This window comes from Felis catus, chromosome B3 (assembly GCF_018350175.1).
Source record: "Felis catus isolate Fca126 chromosome B3, F.catus_Fca126_mat1.0, whole genome shotgun sequence".
Lineage (NCBI taxonomy): Eukaryota > Metazoa > Chordata > Mammalia > Carnivora > Felidae > Felis > Felis catus.
This window is the reverse complement of record NC_058373.1, coordinates 146,458,089-146,476,266: the sequence shown is the minus strand read 5'-3', so window position 1 is coordinate 146,476,266 and position 18,178 is coordinate 146,458,089. Positions and strand designations below refer to the sequence as shown.

Sequence of the window (18,178 nt, the reverse complement as noted above, 5' to 3'; positions counted from 1 at the left end):
GTCCCTGGGGGGGACGCGTCGCCAGAGGCCTACGAGCAGGCCGCGTGGCTCCGGCCGGAAAAGGACACGAGACAAAGTCTCCGGGAAGCCCCGTCCACCCCTCTCACAAACCTGTCTTGGGCTTCTCGCACATCCAGCCCACCTGGGCTGTGCGCCCCCCCCCCCCCCCCCCCCCGCCCAGGAGCCACCAGGCTGCCAGCAACACACAGACCACGCGCTGCCTCTGCCAGCACCAGGACCCCCTTCCTCACCCCGTGCCAGCCCCCAGCCCAGCAGCCCCTCCTCCCCACTGGTTCCACCCGCGAACACCCACTTGGTCAGCAGCTGTGCACCTGAGACGCTGGCCATGGCCACGGACTACCCACCCAGGTCCACGGCAAGGCCATGCGGGCTCTGGCGCTCCCGGGTCTGCGTCCCACTCTGGGCCCCCGTCTCACCACCCCCTGCTCTGCCACGTCTGAGAATCAGGTGATCGATCCAGGAGAAGCCACACCCCTCACCCCCTTCCTCCCAATGACTCCAAGCCCCCCCCCAGCCGCCACCACCCCCCTCCTCTCCCAGACGGTGCCCACCCCTCCCACTGTCTCCTGGCCGCACCCCAGCAGGCTCAGCCCCAGCCAGAGACACTCCTGGATAGTCCCAACAAGGGTCTGTGCTCACACATTTCCCAGTAGCAGCCTCCTTGGTCTCTGGCACCCAGGGAGGTTCTCGCCCTTCCAGACAGTGCGTGCTGGGCCCCTCTTCTCAGCCACACCCTGAGGGACCGCCTCAGATTTGCCGGGGCCCCCGTCACCTGAGGGGCAGGGTCACACCGAGGTCAGGCCAACGGTCAGGCGGACTGGCCTGCAGGCTCGGCCACTTCCCACCGCCCTCTGCGGGCACAGCGGTGACCGCTCAGGGCCCCCAGCTCCCCGCGCCAAGCCAGGATCGTGCCCACAGCCCACTGGGTGGCCGGGATGAAAAAGCCAAGGTGCCATCACATGGGATCAGGTGCGCTGGCTCAGGGGGGCCCTGCCTCACGGCCCTTCCTCTCTGGAGGGGCTGCGAGACCCCGAAAGGGAAAGGGCAAGGTGGGGTGCCACGTGGAGCCAGCGTGAGGCGGATGCAGGTGCCGGTGGGCGCTCGCCCCTCCTCTGCACCCGCCCCGAGTTCCAGCTGCAGATGTCCGCTGCCCGGCAGGCTGGAGACGGGCGCCACGGGCGCGCCTGTCGGCTCTGCAGACGAAGCAGCCTGCTGTGTGCTGTGGACCCGCTGGGCACCGGGAGCCTCGGGTCTGGGGACAGCGCTGGGCCCCACCACATCCCCCGCCATTCCCGTTTCAAGCGGCCCTCTGGCTGCTTACACCACAGCAACGCCCCCCCACCCCCGCCCCGCCCAGAGGACACTGAGGACCCCAGCCCCGGAAACTCCTGGAGCTCCTGAAGGCCACCACACTCCCACCCCGTGTCCTCTCCACAAGCATCAGCCAGCCCGGTGCCCAGGACGGTGCTGGAGGGCGGGGGGCCACAGGGAGGGGACAGCAGGCTGGGCCTGGTTCCAGGGGCTTCTCATCCAGGCAGGAAAGGCAACAGCTGCTGGGGAGCAAATCTCAAATGACGCCCAGAATGCCAAGCTGGGCGTCAGTAGCGGGCGGGAGGGAGCAGGGGGTTGGGACAGGGCCGCGTGGGGGCCCAGGGCCTCTACACTACAGCGCACGGCCAGTGAGGACGAGGACCCCCGCCCTGGCTTCACCGTGCCCTACGGCACCACGGCTCAGGGCTCTGTCAGCCGGGGGAGGGGCCTGAAGGTCACCGCCGAGTCCCCTGCTGTGGGACTCTGGGTCGAGGAGCTGGCCTGCCTTTCTCTTTGGGCCGCAGGCCGCGCTCTTGGGAGAAGGGACCTCATCCTCCCCTCCTCTTGAGGGAACCAGAAAACCCCCAAGGAGCAAATTCACCAGGAGCTCTCTCCTAAACCAATCCAATCAGACACGTTTTCTGTTTGTTCCCAACACGAAGATCACTGCCCAGCGAGCTCCCTGTGAGCAGACAGGCGCTGGGGCGCGACCACGAAGGTCCCCGGGGTGGTATTTTCTCACCCACCGGGCCGGCCTCCTCCGCCTGAAGACCCCGCCCGGGGCTCCTATTTCAGGGACGGCACGTGCGGACACCCCAGCTTTCAAGTGACCGTGAGGCCAGGCCAGCAGTTTCCTGCGTCCCCCACGGCGGCGGCTGGTGACGCAGCTGTCCCCTCCCTGGTGGGCCTCCGCCGTGGTGGCACAGAATGGAATGTCCTCCTGCCCATGGGAGCAGCCTGCCCCGGGCAGGGTGGTCACCACCTATTCTTGAGGAAGTGATTCTCCAAGAGGCAAAGCAGGAAAGAGGAACGCAGCTGTGGTCGACTCTGCTGGTTCAGAAGAAGGCAGAGGCAGGGCCTCACCGCTGGGCAGAGGGCTCGGCGTCCACACCGGCTTCTCCCGGAGAACCCTCACCGCGGCCCTCATGCCTGGCCTGCCGCTGCACGCGGCTTTTATCTGCCGAGATCGATGCCACCAGCGATCCTCAGGGGGCTCAGCTGTCGACAGTTCTGCTCCAGACCCAGACCACGAATAAACACACAACCGGAACCTTCCATGACCTGCCAGGTGGCTTTCCAGAACCCACGGATGGGTCTGGCCCATGCCTCCCGGCACACGCGGGCAAGTCAGAGGCGAAGGTGGCAGACGCCCCGCCCAGACCCCAAGGCCTCAGCCTCCTGCCTCCTCACCGGGGCCCCCCAGCAGGGCCCCTCCCTCAGCTGCAGTGCTCACAATGCTGAACTCAGACCAGGAAGGCAGCCTCCACCGTCACAGCGCAGCCTGGTAGGGAGCCAGGACCCGGTGCCCCTTGTGTGCAAACAGCCCGTCACCCCCCGCGACGCCCCTTCTGTCCCAGGAAGCCCCGTCGTCTTCCCTTCCTCCCAAGGGCTCGCCCTGACCAGGCCCTGTCCGCCCTCCCGGCCACCTGCTCAGCCCCCCATCCTCACCCCTCTCTCTGGGGCCCCACACCCACAAATGAGTTCATCGTCCTGCCCCCGGATGCTCCATCGGACAAGTGCTATGTTTGTAAACACAGTCCCCACGCTCGCACATTTCCTGGCAGAACCAGCCAGAGAAGAGGGTGTGCCGATCTGTCCCTACTAACCTCCAGTTACGCTACGGCCGGCTGAAGCCTAAGCTAGGATCCAGCCAGAGCCTGCACGCTCCTAAAGGACCCTCTGCGATGGCCTAGGACCCCCGGGGACCCCAGAGGACAGCGAGCCGGCCGCAGGCGAGGTCACCAGAGCCGGCCCTCGGCAGGTCACCTGCCTGAGGCACTTCTGGGGGCCCTGGAGACCCACAACGTCCCCTCCCGGGTGGGCAGGGATGAGTGTGTGAGCACGGAGGCACCGCCCAGCTGAGGGCAGAAGTGCGAGGCCGGGGCACCTGCAGAGCCGTGCTCCACGTGCAGCCCCTGCCACCCGGGAGGGCACGCCGTGCCACAGACGCTCACTCGAAACCAGGGAGGTCCCAACCTTCCAGGACACAATCGGGAGGTACGGTCACGGGTGCGAGATCTGCCACAGTCACGCGGCAACACGAGACTCAAATTACATGACGGATCCTAGCAAATACATCAGAAGAAATACAAACTATCTGGAGAAAAAACTCAGGGAAAGAGGCAGGCGCCCCAGCTGTCCACAGTTCGAGGCTCTGACTCACAGAGGTCACCCCGGAGGTCACCTGAGGGCCTGCCTTGTGCCCTACGAATTGAGCTGAGCAACCAGGGACAGGAAGGAGGTGGTTGCCACACGAGGATAGAGACCGTGCAGCCCACACAGGGCAGAGCCGGGCCGGCACTTCGGTGAAGGGTACGACCACGTCTGAGCAGAGGGGGTGCCTCTGAGGGCCTGCCCGGTGGGGGGGGCGGGGGGGAGGGAGGGGACGAGGGCCTGCCCAGTGGTGGAGGAGGGACGAGGGCCTGTGGGGGCGGGGGTGGGGGCAGAGACAGGGGCTGAACCCCCTGCCAGCAGGACTCCACCCACAGAGAGGGCAGAGGGTGACACTGTGGACAGACACTGCACTGTTCACCCCAGACCCCATGATGTGTGTGCGGTGGGGGGGGGGGGGTGCATGCTGGAACGGTGGTGTTGCCACGTGGAAAGCAGACACGGAGCCAGCTGACAGCCGGCCGTGAGACCCTCGAGGCACCTCCCTTGCTGCCAGGAGCACAAGCCAGCTGGGAGGAGAGGCTGGGCCGGTTCCTCCCGAGCCCCTCCCAGCCCACCTGCCGATGGGGCAGCAGAGCCCCGCGTGTGCCCACCGCCTGTCCCGGCCCCCGGCCCTCGTCTCCCACCATCGGGACAACAGCGCCCACAGGCTCTCGGCACCACGGCTGGGTGCTACCTGTGCCTGGCCAGGGGGCAGGTGCGCCAGTCCCTGGTGCCCCCGCCGCCACAGGGGACCCACCCTGGCCAGAGCAGCAGGAGACCCGGAGCCGCGGCCTTGACTCCATGGGGCGCCAACCGCCAGGCGAGCAGCAGCTGGGCTTTGTACACGTGCCTCCCTGCCTGTCAGGTGCACAGCTGCCCTTCCCCCAGAGGGAGACGGGGCCGGAGACACGGACAAACAGAGCGCTTCCACCAGACGGAAGTCCAGACGGTGCGGCTCGGGTACAGTCCCCCTGGACCGAGGCACCTCGAGGGCAGACGGGAGCCGGGCCTCTAAATACACGCCCACACCATCTCCAAGGCTGACTTTCCACTGCAAGGCCGCCTAGCAATCTCGGGAGCCGATGAGGCGCAGGTGCGGTCCGGCAGTTCCGCGCGCTGGCCGCGCCCTGCACCGAGTCCAAACGCTGCCCGGCACCGCCAGCAGGGATGCACGGATGTGCCAGTTCCCAGAGCATGGCAGCCTGGGGCCGGCCACGATGCTGGATGACACTGGGCTGTGCCCGCGGGGAGGGCACGCTCAACCCGTGGGCTCTGGGCACACACGGTCTGCCCACCCTGCCTGCATAGCAGCACCCGTCTCCGTGATGGGTCACTCTGGCCGGGCCGCATGCTGCCTGGGCTCCCGACGGACCCTTGCGATCTGACCCATCACAGGGTCAAAAAAACACATCATTTTTCCCAATTGAACAGCCACTCTCTGGAGCAGTCTCCCTACCCCAGGGACAGCCGCCCTCACCCGGCCCTCCCAGGCGGGACGGCCAGCATGTGGGGCAGGAGCGCAGAGAGCCGCTTCTGGAGCCCAGCCGAGGGGTCCCCACCCAAGCATCACATGAGACCACCCTGCCCCCCCCCGACCCCCCAGCAAAGCAGCTGTGAGCTCCCTTAAGGCAGCTGCTTCCTGCCACACAAAGGCCAATTCTGCACAGGAAGCAGACCACACGGCCCAGGTGCACACTCATGGGTGGGCTGCAGCGAGAGGCACTGGATGCCCAAGTGCCCCCCACAGATGCCAGCCCACGGGCCACAGAGGGCCAGCCTCCTCGGTCTCCCCTCCGAGCCGACTTCATCCTTCATCCTTCATTCGCGGCAAGCACCGCGGCCCCCCCTCCACCCGCGCACACATCCACCCCGCCCCAGCCGCCAGCCAAGTCCACGGCGCCCGGCCTGCGCCGCTCCCCCAGCACACACCCGCACACTCGAAACAAAACCCACACTCGTGAGCAGAGCACCCCCGTTCAGCTCCGGGAGCTCTCCAAGCAGGCGCACCACGTCCACACCGAGCCCTGGTTGGAAGACGGCACAGTGCCCACCGGCTGCCCCGTGGGACGCGGGCAGAGGTAGAAGGAAGAGCTGAGAACCAGCCACCGTCACGGGGACACGCAAAACCTACGCGGCGGTGGTCTCTGTGACCACCCGGCGGGATGGTCGCATCCGGACGGGGCTCCAGAGGCCAGCAGGGACGGTGCTGAAGAGAGGGCGGCTGGCACTTCCCAGAACTGGTCAAAACCACCGACCCACGAAGTTGGAGAACCCCAACCATGACCAGGCAGTATCAGAAGAAAGCCACACCTGGAGGCGACAGAGAGGCGATCGCGGAGGACAGACCTTCAAATGAGTCTCACCTGACCGACAGCCGACTTCTCAACAGCAAAACTGAGCACAAAGTCAGGAAGATACGCCCTCCACGTGCAGAGGGGAGATGCCACCTGCACGTCCACACCCACAGGACACCCTCCAGAAAAAAGGACAAACGTTCCAGATACACAGAAAAGTAGTTAGTTATCAACACTACCTCGCTAAAGAAAATCCTGAAGATGCCTTCTCAGACATAAAGAGGAGAAAAACTATTCCGGGTTCTGAAATAAAGGAAAGGAAGTGGTGAGTTTTGCAGTTAATCGAGTGCTAACAGAAGAGCGGAGTGAACAACCCCTCCCGGGCTCACGAGCACAGTGACGTACACCAAACAGGAGCGTGTAAGCACGAAAGGGTTGGGTCAGAGTGACAGGTTGTAAGGTCCGTCCTTGCGTCTGCCAGGAACAGAATAAAGGTAAATTAACTTGAAAATACAGCCAGTGTGCAAACTGCAACGTACACAGTAAGCACTGAGACACAGAAACGGTGGTAAGTCTCAAACTAATACATGATGGAGAAATAGAATGAGAAAAAAGCCCGTTCAAAATAAGGTAAGACCAAAGAGAAAAACAAACACAGAAAGTAGAAAACTGATGAGCACAAAACGTAAACAGGTAGATGCGAACCGAAACGTCAATAATTTAGGCAAAAGACCTAAATTATTCCAGTTAAAAAATAAAGATTCTCAGAGTGAACAGAAACTACATCCATGCCGAATAACCAAAGATACATCTCACATGAAAGGACACACGAAAGTCTAAAGAAAAAAGGTGGAAAAAGAAGTAACACAGAGTGCTTTCCAGAAGCTCAGAGAGCTTTCCTGTCACCAAAGTCCACGTTCAGACAGTCATATGTGCTCAAAGTTCAAAACCCCTGGAAGGTATCATGATCCAAACACGTAGGTACCTAAGAGCTTAGTCTCAAAATGACACAAGTCCAAGAGAAACAGATCAATCCACCATCAGAAGGTTTTAACACACTTCTCCGGTAGACAAAAAGGGGAAGAGATCTGAAGACGGCAGTGAACCAAGCCTGAAGGGCGCGGACAGACATCAAACGCCATCAACGCATTCCTGCCAGAAACGCATTCCTTTTCGGTGCAAACAGAGCATGTATGAAAACTGACCTCAAACTGAGCCATAAGGCAAGTCACAAAAAATATTATGGATCTGGTGTCATGCTGACCACTCTCTCTGACCACAACATAATCAGGTTAGAAAAGAACCGTCAGAAGAAGAGAGACGAACTGCATCATGGAAAACTAGGAAACAAACCCGTATGTTTGCATATCAAGAAACTTGGAAACTTGCGATTCCGACAGGTTACGGAGAGAACAGTGGAGAATACGAAGAATATTTTAAGTGGAACGACTCTGTGAGGCACAGCTGATTTCCAAAGTACAGATGCTTATGTGAAAGGAAACGAGGAGGAAAATGAGGAGCCACACATTTATCAGAAGAAACTACAACACGAACAGCAACGTAAGCCTGAGAATCATAAACGGCAGAAAACAAAGAACCAGTATTCATTTCATCCACTGCTGAGCCCTCGGTGAGACGGAGACAAGCGTTCTTGTCCACCTGCACAGACAGCCAGTGTGACGAACTGAGGGGACAGCACTACAGACCCTGCGGGCATTAGAAAATAAAAATAAGAGAATATTGTGAGCGACTATATGCCAATAAACTCAAACATCTGGACAAAATGGACACATTCTCAGGAAAACATATTTTAAAATGCCAACTCAAAGGGGGGAAAGTGTCCTACAGCTATGGAAGCCACTGAATCTGGGCAGTGCCTATAGAGCAATCCCATGCTGAGGGTCCTTTCTGGGTGGCTTCCCACAAACATTCCGCGATGAAGCAGCCCCAGTCTTGCATACAGGACACCACAAAGCAGCAAAAGGAGACACACTCTGAAGCGTGTTCTACAAAGTGTCTTGGCATCAGAATCTGGTGAGACTGCAGACCACACACGCACACACACAGATCCTAAACAAAATCTTCATCGTCTAAACCCGCCAATGAACGAGAAGGGTGACACTGCACGACCAGGCTGGAATTTTTCCAAGAACAGAAGGTTAGTTTAATACTAGAAAATCCATTTACGTAACGTAATGTACCACAACAGCAAGTCAAGGAGAATCAGATGATGCTCTTAATTTAAAAAAAAAAAAAACCTGTTTGGTTATATTCAACATCCAGGCACAATAATCCCAGAAAAGACCCTCAGGAGAAGCCATCACCCAGCTGTCGGAATGGCTAGAAGTCACAAGACGACGGAACACAGGACGGAACACAGGACGCGGCTAGTGGCACCAGCAGACAGTGCCACCACTTCAGAAAACTGGCACACGCCACCCCCCCCCCCCACCGTGGCCAGTTGTCACCAAGGACAAGTGACAGCCCTGCCCCAAATGGCCATGGCAGCTGTGAACCCAAGAGCCTCACCCTGGAAACAACCCACACGCCTGCCGACAGGACAGGTAGAAACAAGGCGCGGTTTCCTCCCACCGCGGGATACCGTGCACACCCAGAGGAGGGAGCCGTGGACACGGACTCGGCGTGTGTGAGCCCAAGAGCCACCTGCTGCCTGATCCCGCCGCAGGGAGGCCCCAGAACAACGGAACTAGCCTGCAGGTGCGAGCGGCCGCTCCCGTCTTGCTGGGGTGTGGCCGACGGGCACACAGCCACCAGACGTCCCCTGCCAGCTGGACAACCTCCTCCCTCCACCGTGTGAACCAAACTGCAATTCGGTCCCCGAAATGGGCCAAGGATGCGAACAAGGGGTTCACGGAGGTAAAGATCGGAGTGAACAATAAGCAGGGGAAAGGATGACCAGCCCCCCAAAATTTAAAAACTAATCGATAACCTGAACAGGAAAGAAAAAGTAAATGGGGCGCACAAGGGTATAAAGTGACCCAGAATCTGCTGGGGCCCAGGGGTAGGGGAGGGGCCACCCGCAGAACCCCGGCCATGGCGCAGACAGGAGGCGACAGGGAAGGGCGCCACACCACTGCTGACGGCCACCAGGGAAGAGTGCACCTGTGACGGTCTCCTCGGGGAAAGCCACCGACTCAGGGCTCCCGGGAGTTCCAGCCTCACGCCTTGCACAGGCCCCGGGGAGAGCAGGGAGCTTCCGCCACGACCAAGAAGGGAAGGGCGAGAGACGGGAGCCAGAAAGGCAAAGGTACACACCTCGCAGACCGCCAAGGAACACGCATCATTGGAAGAAGACGGCCCTAACGCTTGTGGCTGGGGAAGGATTGCCGTCCCCTCGAGAAACTGCCCAGGCTCAAGGGGGGACAAAATAAAAATAAGGAGGAGAAAGAAAAACTGGCAGAAGAAGTGGCCTGCAATTTTGCGGACGAGGAAGCGCAAACGGCGTCAGTAATCAGAGAAATTCGAATTAAAACCACGAGACCGTTTCACACCCACCAGACTGGCAAAAATTAAAAGTCAGGCAAAGTGTTGGCAAGAATGTGGAGCGCTGGGGACTCTCCTCCCCGCCGCTGGGGGCTGGAGTTGGCACAGCCACTGCGGGAAGCCTCCTGGTAGTAACACCGCGCACACACCCCCAAACCCTACTACGGGCACGTGCTTGCGGCCGGCCTGGCCGCCCCCCGGACACACACGTGCACAGGACGGGGACTCGACGCCGACAGCAGCACGTCCGACATTGCTGAAAAGCTGGAAACAGGTGAAAGGTCCCCTGAAGAGCAGAGACCCATGTTGTCATCTTGCAGGGACAGCCACGGGTACGCTGTCACTCAGGAACTTAAAGACTGGGTGAAAGCAAGACACGCAAACGAACAGAGACAGTATGACCCCTTTAGGTACGAAAAACAGTCCTGCGCAGAAGGTATGGGCAGGGGACGGGCACCGCCTCTCAGGGAGGGGCCACACTCACCAGGACAGGTGGGGGGCGTGTGCTATAACCCATGTTCCCTATGTTCAACCCATGAACTCTGCCTGCCTCTCCTGATGGCTGTCGTGCTCACCCCAAAGAACACCACCCGCCATCACCCCTCCCCTTCGGCCCAGGCTGCACGCCCCACCCCCGTCCCCTGACGCTCACCAGAGCGGGCTTCCCAGACCATCTCCACAAGGTGTTGCAAGGACCCTAAATCCAGCTCCTACCCTCCTGGCCTCTCCTGCAACCTCCCCCCACCACCCTCCAGTTACACTTCAGCGGTCTTTTGGGGAGCCCCAGGAAGCAGCTGGAGAGGTGCAGCAAACAGAGGCCACGCTCTGCACTCTGTCGGGGGGCACCTGGTGTAGCAAGGGGGCACTGACGGAAGGCAGCCAGCAGGAGAGATCTAAGGGCTGGTGGCGGTGGTGACGGTGCCGAGGGACAGACACATCGGGGGGGCAGAGCTGCCCATATTGACCCCTGGCTGTGGGACTCGACCCTAGGGCAAATGCCAGGATGGGAAAGGGTGAGGAGATGCTCCTCAGCTTGGCCGCGAGGCTCAGAGACCTCCCAGAAGGAGAGGTAAGCAGGTGGGTCTGAAGTCATTGGCCCCCAACCCCGGCTAACACCGACCCTCAGGTCTCACAGGGTCACCGCGTCTTCCAGGAGGCCCCACGCAGATCTGGCAGGTATACGGAGGGCCTGTCCTTTCCACTTGGCACAGCCAGTGCCCTGAGCTCCCAGCTCTGCACCCCCAGGGAGCACACCCCACAGACTGGCATCCCCAACACCTCGCTCTGCGACACCTCTAGAATGAGCTGTGTCCCCTTCAGCGACACACCACCCACTCCCCATGTCTGGATGGCAATCCTGAGGTCCTCACCACGAGGTCTCCCTAGGGAGTGCAGCCCTCCAGGCCCGACCCTAGTGCAAGTCTGCCTCTTCCCTCCAGCCTGAGAACTTCATCGTCAGGGACCACTGAGTCTGGAAAAAACTGAGAGAGTGCCAAGCTGACAAGAAAAACAGGGAGGCTGCCAGTCTGAGTGGAGGTGACCTCGCTACAGCACTGGCCTGTGGGTAGACCTGGTCTAGCTGTTCCCACTGGGGTCCAGCCACTTCCCCACCGAGGCGGGGGGTGCAGTCCTTTGCCATGGCAAAACTAACAGCCTGGTGCAAAGCGCCCTGCTCATGGACACGAAGGTGTTTCTAAACTAGGAAACACGGGGCACACAGGTAAAGGGCCAGCAGGACTGAGCCGGCAGCACCAGGCCCCTAAGACCACCAATAAAAATAGCTGTGCACTGGATGAGAGAGTAAAATCACGGTCCCAACTTCAGGTGTCCTCTGGACACTGTGCGCCCTGCGGGTCACTCCCAGGACACTCGGACTTGACAGTGTGGCTGCACGCAAAAGGAAATCTGACAGCAGTGGAGAGAGGAGGCGCCCTGAGTCAACTCCAGCACCAGCACCGCATCAGTGGACAGGTGCAATGATGCCGCCTGGGAGCGAAACCAGGTGAGCCTCAGAAGACCGCGGGACCTGAGACACCCGCGCCACTCCCTCCCGGCGGTGCCAGGACCTCAGAGGCCCTCCACGCGTCAGAGATTGCTCCCATTGAATGCGCATGCCGGAGTGAAGCGCGCAAACGCGAGGCCCGGGGTGGGGGGCCCCGGGTGGACGGGCGGTTCGGGTGGAGACCCCGGGCACGAGGACCCGGGGGACGGCCCCGAGCACGAGGTCCCGGGTGGAGTCCCGGATGGACAGTCTCGGGTGGGGACGGCCCAGGGCGCAGGTCCCGAGTGGACGGTGCGAGGCGGACGGTCCCGGGTGGGGACGGCGCGGTGCGCAGGGCCCGGATGGACAGCCCCGGGCAGGCGGTCCCGGGAACAGGTCCCGGGTGTCCGGCAGGTGCGCGCGGGAACAAAGCGGCCGGGCGGCGGCGTACCTGGGCACGCAGCTGGGGCTGGAGCCGTCCACCTCCCAGGTGGCGAACAGGTTCATGGGCACGGGCGTGTTGAGCGCGGCGGGCGCGCCGGCCAGGCCCAAGCGGCCCCGCTCGGCCATGGCGCCGGCCCCGCCGCTCCCTCGGCGGCCTGGGCTGCGGCCGGGCCGCGGACGCGCGGCGGGCGGGCGGGCGGGCGGGCCGGGCGCGCGGAGGGCGGCGGCGCGGTCACATGGCTGCCGGCGGCGGGGACGGCCGGGCGGGCGGCGGACGGGCCCGCGGGCGGCAACCAGGCTGCGGCCGCCCCGCCCCGCGCCGCGCGCCCCGCCCCTCCCCGCGCCGCGCGCCCCCGCCGCGCGCCCCGCCCCCGCCCCGCCGCTGCCGCCGATTGGCTGAGCGGGCGCGCGCTCACCGCCTCGAGCCCAATCGAGGCCCGCGGAGCGCTGGCCGGAAGTGCGGGGACGCTCGCGCTCCCTGCCGCCGACTCGAGAGGCGTCCCCCGGCCCGCGACCCTCGGGAGCGCGCGCCCGCGCCTGCGCACAGGCCCCGCCCCGCCTGCCCCACCCCGCCCCACCCCCAGGGAGCCTCCGGGTGGGACCCCACCCCCCACCCCCCACCCCCCACCCCCCACCCCCCACTCCGCACCCCGCACCCCGCACCCCGCACCGCCGTCGCCTCCACACACGCACCCCGCCGGTCCGCCCGCCACACGCGCTCCCGCGTCCCCGGCCGCCAGCACCCGCCCAGCACCGCAGTCCCGCGCACTCGCGTGTCCGCGGCGCCCCCCAGGGGCACTCGCTGTCGCCCCGCGTGCCCCGTGTCCCCACGCTCCCACTGGGGGCCCTCCGCGCACTTCCCGTGTCCCCTGCGCAGTGGGCCCCGGGCTCCTCGCGCCCCCCGCGAACTCTCCGTGGTCCCCCCACCTGGCAGGCTCGGGGCGCGGTGGGCCGGGTGGGCCGCTCGGACCGGGGCCGCCGGTCGCCCTGCCCTAGCCCGCCGGGGGCCCTGCCTGCAGGGGCGCTGGGGGGCGCCGCGTCTGTCCCGCTGTGTGGAGCTAGCTGATGCCCCCAGGCCCCTCCGCAGTGTGCTCTTTGTGCCCAGAACCCCCTGTTACCCCCCCCCCCCGGTGCCCCTCTGCGTTCCTTAGGCGAGACAATGGAGAACAATTGGGGGCAGGGGCGGCTCTTGGCCCTGGAGCTCACAGTGGACTTGGGGACCCAGGCCGGTAGGGGACCATGCCCAGGGCTACCCACTCGGCCCACGGGGCAGGCAGGGTGGGGAAAGGCCCTGGGAAAGGACGTCCAGATTCCAGGGCCCAAGGAGGAGTCCCCACCCCGTCCCTTTGGCGGTGGTCCGGGTCAGTGGCCAGATGCCGCCCTGGGATGAAGGAAAAGCTTCTCTGGCATCAGTTCTGTTCCCCCAGTGTCTACGGTATTACAGTGGTTTTTCCTTCCGTTCCTGCCTGTTTTGTTGTCTACAAAGAGTTTTATTGAAACAAGGCCAGGCCAAGCAAACCCTCTTTCTTTCCTGGCCCTTGGGGTTCACCATCTCGGTGCCGTGTCTCCTGCGGAGGACCCCAGGCCACTCCCCCTCTGTGCGAGCCCCGCCTCCCGCTGGAGCGCCCTCTGTGGAGCTACGAACAGCTGGGACTGCTTAAAGCCAGGCCACACTCGGGAGAGAACAAGAGAATCTGTGTTTCCCCGCTCCTGCCCCTTCGGGGTGGCGCAGTCCGAAGCCATGAGGGTCTGTGTGTCCTCAGCCAGCTGGCGGGGTATTGTCTTAGAGGGACCGCTCCCGCCAGGCACAGTGCCCGCCGTGGGCCTCCTACCTGTGAGGTGGAGGATGGGGACAGGACTGTTCAGAGAGGACACAGCAGCCTCGCGTGAGGACAGGCCCTTTGGTGGCAGGAGACTGACAGCCATCGACCTCGGCATGTCGCGTGCGGTGCTGTGGGGCAGCGTGCGGTTTGGGTGCAGTCAGCTGGGTGGGCCGCCTGACACTTCGTGTCTGGGTGCGCCAGCGTCTCGCCCAGGCAAGGATTGGGGGGGGGGGCATGTGAGGAAATGCGGGACAAGTAGGCAGTGCACATGGGGGCCGGACACCGGCTGCCCCCTCTAGCAGAGCTGTAAACCTCCCGTGCACCAGCCACCCCGGTGAGCCCTTCACGGACATGGCGGTCCTGTCCGCATCCCTGCTTTACCGCTGAGGAAACTGAGGCTGAGAGGAGGTGCCCAGGTGTGTGTGCCCGCTGCCTGGCCCAGAGCCACCCCAAGTGGGCCCCCACGGCGGAAGTTCTTAAATACCTCTTCAAGTCGGGGAGGCAGAGGCGCAAGATGCCAAGCACCACACCTGTGATGCTGTCTGTGCTGGTTTTGTTTTTTCGAGCAGGGACGATATGGACACGAGTGTTAGTGGTAATGAGGTTGTGGCCTTTTGTATTTTCCAAACTGTCCACGATCGACAGGTAACACTTTGGTGATGGGGGTACCTTTCTGGCCGGGACCTCTCACTTGCATTGTCATTCCCTGTACTTGAAAACGAGTCTTCGTTCATGATCCACCTGTGGATTGTCCCAGGATGAGTGCCTGGGAGGCGGGGCCGTGCCCCTCCAGGGAAGCTGGGCGTGGCGGTGCACACCCCCACATGCTTGACACCCCCAGATGCTTGTAGCACGTCTGCTTTCTGGTGGCTGTTTCTTTAAGGCAGGAACTTAGCTGAAGAGGAACTCCTCTGGACAGCTGGGGCCTGGGTGTGGCGGGGCAGGGACCCCTGAGGAGGGGTTGTTCAGACCCTGGAGCGGAGAAGGACTCGGTGAAGACCTGTACTGAGGATCTGACGGGCACCCTAGCCTGCCACCTTTCTTCAGATGAATTAAAGCCTTGGGTTTCCAACCCGTGCGATGGAATCCGGTCGTACTGCACGTGCTAGGAGGTCCAGCTCAAAGCCCCTTTTACGGGGTCCCACCCATCGTCACCGAGAGCCCCTCTGCCTGCAGATCGGGGCTCCGGCCCTTCTAGTTGGGCAGTCTGGACCTCTGGCACTTCGGGACCTCATTCATCTGTTCAGCCTGACTTTAGATGGACACCCGTGTCCAGGCAGGGGACACGATGAGGGCATCAGGCAGGTGTGGCCCCACTGGCGAGAGGTTCCCCGCAGGTGTGGGGACTGCTGCGCTCCCCTTGGCCCAGGAACCACTTATGCATCCCCACACCAGGAGAGCCACAGCGTCACGGGCACGATGGGCCACAGCGGGCACGCTGGGGCCTGAGTGCCGCTGTGCTCACCTGGAGAGGCTGGCCCGCTCCTGTGCACCGTCTGGGGCGGCTCAGCCTGTCGGGTGCGCGGCCAGGGCACCGCTCAGCTGGATGGCCTCAGCCGGCCCCAGCCTGCAGCTGCGCAGGCCTTCTCTTCCTCGCGGAGCCGGATCGGGGAAGCCGGGTGGAACGAGCCGTTGTCTAGCCTCTGCTCCTGGCAGGGGGCGGATGGCCTGTGCCACACCCACTCCCCTGGGTGGGCCGGTGGTGTGTCCCAGCCCCCAGTGCCGAGGTAGGGGCAGAAACTTTGCACAGAAGGCAGGGCAGGTGGCCGGGAGCGGCCAGGAAGGCAGGTCTCTTACGGGGAGAGGAACAGCGGTCCCCAGGGACCCAGGCAGCCTCCTGGCACAGGGCAGGTGCGTGGGCACCGAGATGGATAGGAAGGCTGGCCCCGCGGCACGGCTGAGACGCTCCGTGAGGATCGGAACAGGGACGTGGGCACTTGGCAGCCGCGCTGCGTGGGGTGCGTGGGGTGCGTGGGCTCACCGGAAGGGCACAGCCGGCTGTTGGTGTTCGTACCCCATTAACCACGGCTGCTGGCTCACCGCTGTAGAAGTTACACATCCCAGGTGAGCCTCACAGAGGTGAGTCAGACGTTCAGGTGTTGGTTCACTTAATAAATGATGACCTGGGGGTGCCTGGGTGGCCCGGGCTCAGGTCATGCCCTCGTGGTTTGTGAGTTCGAGCCCCGTGTCAGGCTCTGTGCTGACAGCTCGGAGCCTGGAGCCTTTCTACCTCTGTGTCTCCCTCTCTCTCTACCGCTCCCCCGCTCATGTTCTGTCTCTTTCTCTCTCTCTCAAAAATAAATAATAAACATTGAGAAAAAAATTTTAATAAAAAAAAACGATGAGTAAGCCAGCGTCAAACCCTGAGAACACAGGAAAGAAAAGACAGTTTTCCTGCCCTCAAGGAGCTTACATTCCCCCAGAGAGAGGTCACGGCCTGAGCTGAGACCAAGAGTCAGAGGCCCAACCGAGTGAGCCTCCAGGCGCCCTCCCGTCTTATCCTAAGTGTGCATCAGGAAAGCACTGCAGGGAGGGGCCACCTGCTTCCAGCTTCTAAAGCACTCTGGGGGCAAAAGTGGATGGGTGAGACGCTGGGGCACATGGACAGAGGGGAGGCGGGGAGAGGAAGGACATGGCTGTAGATGGCCAGGGTTTTGAAGGAAGAGTCAACAGGGTTGGCGAATAGACTGGACGAAGAAGATGAGGACAGTGGTCACTGTGCTGCTCACTGCAGGGGGAGGGGAGGGGAGGGCTGGGGCGTGAGGAGGGGGAGACAGGCTGTACCCGGTAGGCACGTGATGACGGTCTTAGTGGGCATGTTTAGAATGCAATGTTGATAACAACATAGTGTATCCAGAAAAGTCCCTCCAGCGCACAGGTGGCACCCTCTGCCTGAGGGCAGGTGTAAGGGAAACCCAGGCAGGGCAAGGAAAGTCCTAGAAACCGGGAAGGAAGGAGCAGCATGGCGGGCCCTGACCAAGCCCAAGAAGGCTGATCCACCGGGAAGCCCGGAGACAAGGGAGCCCGTTCGTTCGTGGCCCCACTTGGTCAGAGGGGAAGCTCTACGTGAGTCTGTCGAACGGTGGGGTGAGTGAGGAGGAGCTCACGTGGCAGGGGGCGAGCTGGGGCGTGGCACCCTGCACGCAAACCACCAGCACGTGGGAAATGACAGGGAAGCTCGCGTCCTGTTTAGAACAGCAAAAGAAAAATAAAATACCTGGGAACGAACTTTGTAACTTTCGAACGTGTTAAAGTTCTATCGAGGAAAGTAAGAGAGGCTGGCGCGCTCCTGACTTGCGCCTGAATGGTGATCCACACCAGAACGCTGACGTGGAAAGGGTCGAATTAATTCTCCGATGTGTGTGCAATGCTGAGTGTGAGCATATGGCCGGGACAGGCTGCTTTCTCCGGAGAAGAGGGAGGAGGGGCCGCATTCACCAAAGTATGGTATCGGGACAACGGGCTGAACCTAAAAAAAAAAAAACAACGAAAATGTAGTCTTTACCTCACTTTTTACACCAAAATAAATTCCAGATGGAGCAAGAATCTAATCGTGAAACATGAAACTCTAACGGCTCTAGAAAAACACTGGAAAAAAAGTTTCTGATCTTGGAGTGAAGAGGCCTTTTACAAGCAAACCACCAAACCGTAAAAGATGAGATCCATAACTTTGTCTATTTTCCGCAAAAGATCTATCAAAAGACCGTTGTTGTTTGTTTTTATCACGTAAAGAGCTCTCGCAGATCAGTAAATAAAAAGAAGACCCAGGTAGAAAAATCTGCAAAAGATACGACCCCATTGTGCGGCCCCTTCTAAAAATTAAATTCTATAAATTCACAGTCAAATAATTGTTGTGCAAAACGAGGGCAATAAACACACGGTACTCTTGCTGGTAAGTTGAATGCGTTGGAGGACGCTCTCTGCTCATGAGCTGTCTGTGTCTGCTGTATTGGTGCCGCTGAAGATGCGACTTGTCCCTCTTGCCGGGCTCACGGTCAGGGCAGCACCTGGGCAGCTAGAAGTCGGCAGTGGTGGGAGCATTTACACCCCAGACGCCGGCAGACACGCGGGGCTGGAGTCCCTTCTCTCTTTGTGGCCAGACTTCTCGAAGGCATCAGCCAGGGAGCTCATCCCACAAGAACTTGCCTCTCGGGGCGCCTGGGGCGGGGGGCTCAGTCGGTTAAGCGTCCGACTCTTGATTTCAGCTCAGGTCATGATCCCAAGGTTTGTGAGTTTGAGCCCCGCGTTAGGCTTTGCGCTGACAGCACTCGGCCTTCTTGGGATTCTCTCTCTCCCTCTCTCTCTACCCCTTCCCCCCCGCAACTCAAATAAATTAACTTAAAAAAAAAACTTGCCTACCACGACTTGCACCAACTGTCACAGTTCCTGCAGCGTGTGTGATGTCATACTTTCTGGATGTTTATCAC

General features: G+C 61.5%; 1 protein-coding gene across 7 annotated transcripts in view; it reads right to left on the bottom strand.

The window, feature by feature from the left end:
* PACS2 (phosphofurin acidic cluster sorting protein 2) overlaps nucleotides 1-12,106 on the bottom strand; it is a 55,258-nt gene extending 43,152 nt beyond the window's left edge. For 3 of the 7 annotated variants that reach the window (XM_023256144.2, XM_023256142.2, XM_023256146.2), the window contains exon 1: nucleotides 11,936-12,103. In XM_023256144.2, coding sequence (XP_023111912.2) covers nucleotides 11,936-12,054 — 119 coding nt within the window. In that variant the 5' untranslated portion in view covers nucleotides 12,055-12,103. Of the gene's footprint in view, nucleotides 1-11,935 lie in introns of all 7 variants that reach the window. The other 4 variants (XM_023256143.2, XM_023256147.2, XM_023256141.2 and 1 more) reach the window with 3 other exon arrangements.
* Nucleotides 12,107-18,178: the final 6,072 nt, after the last annotated feature.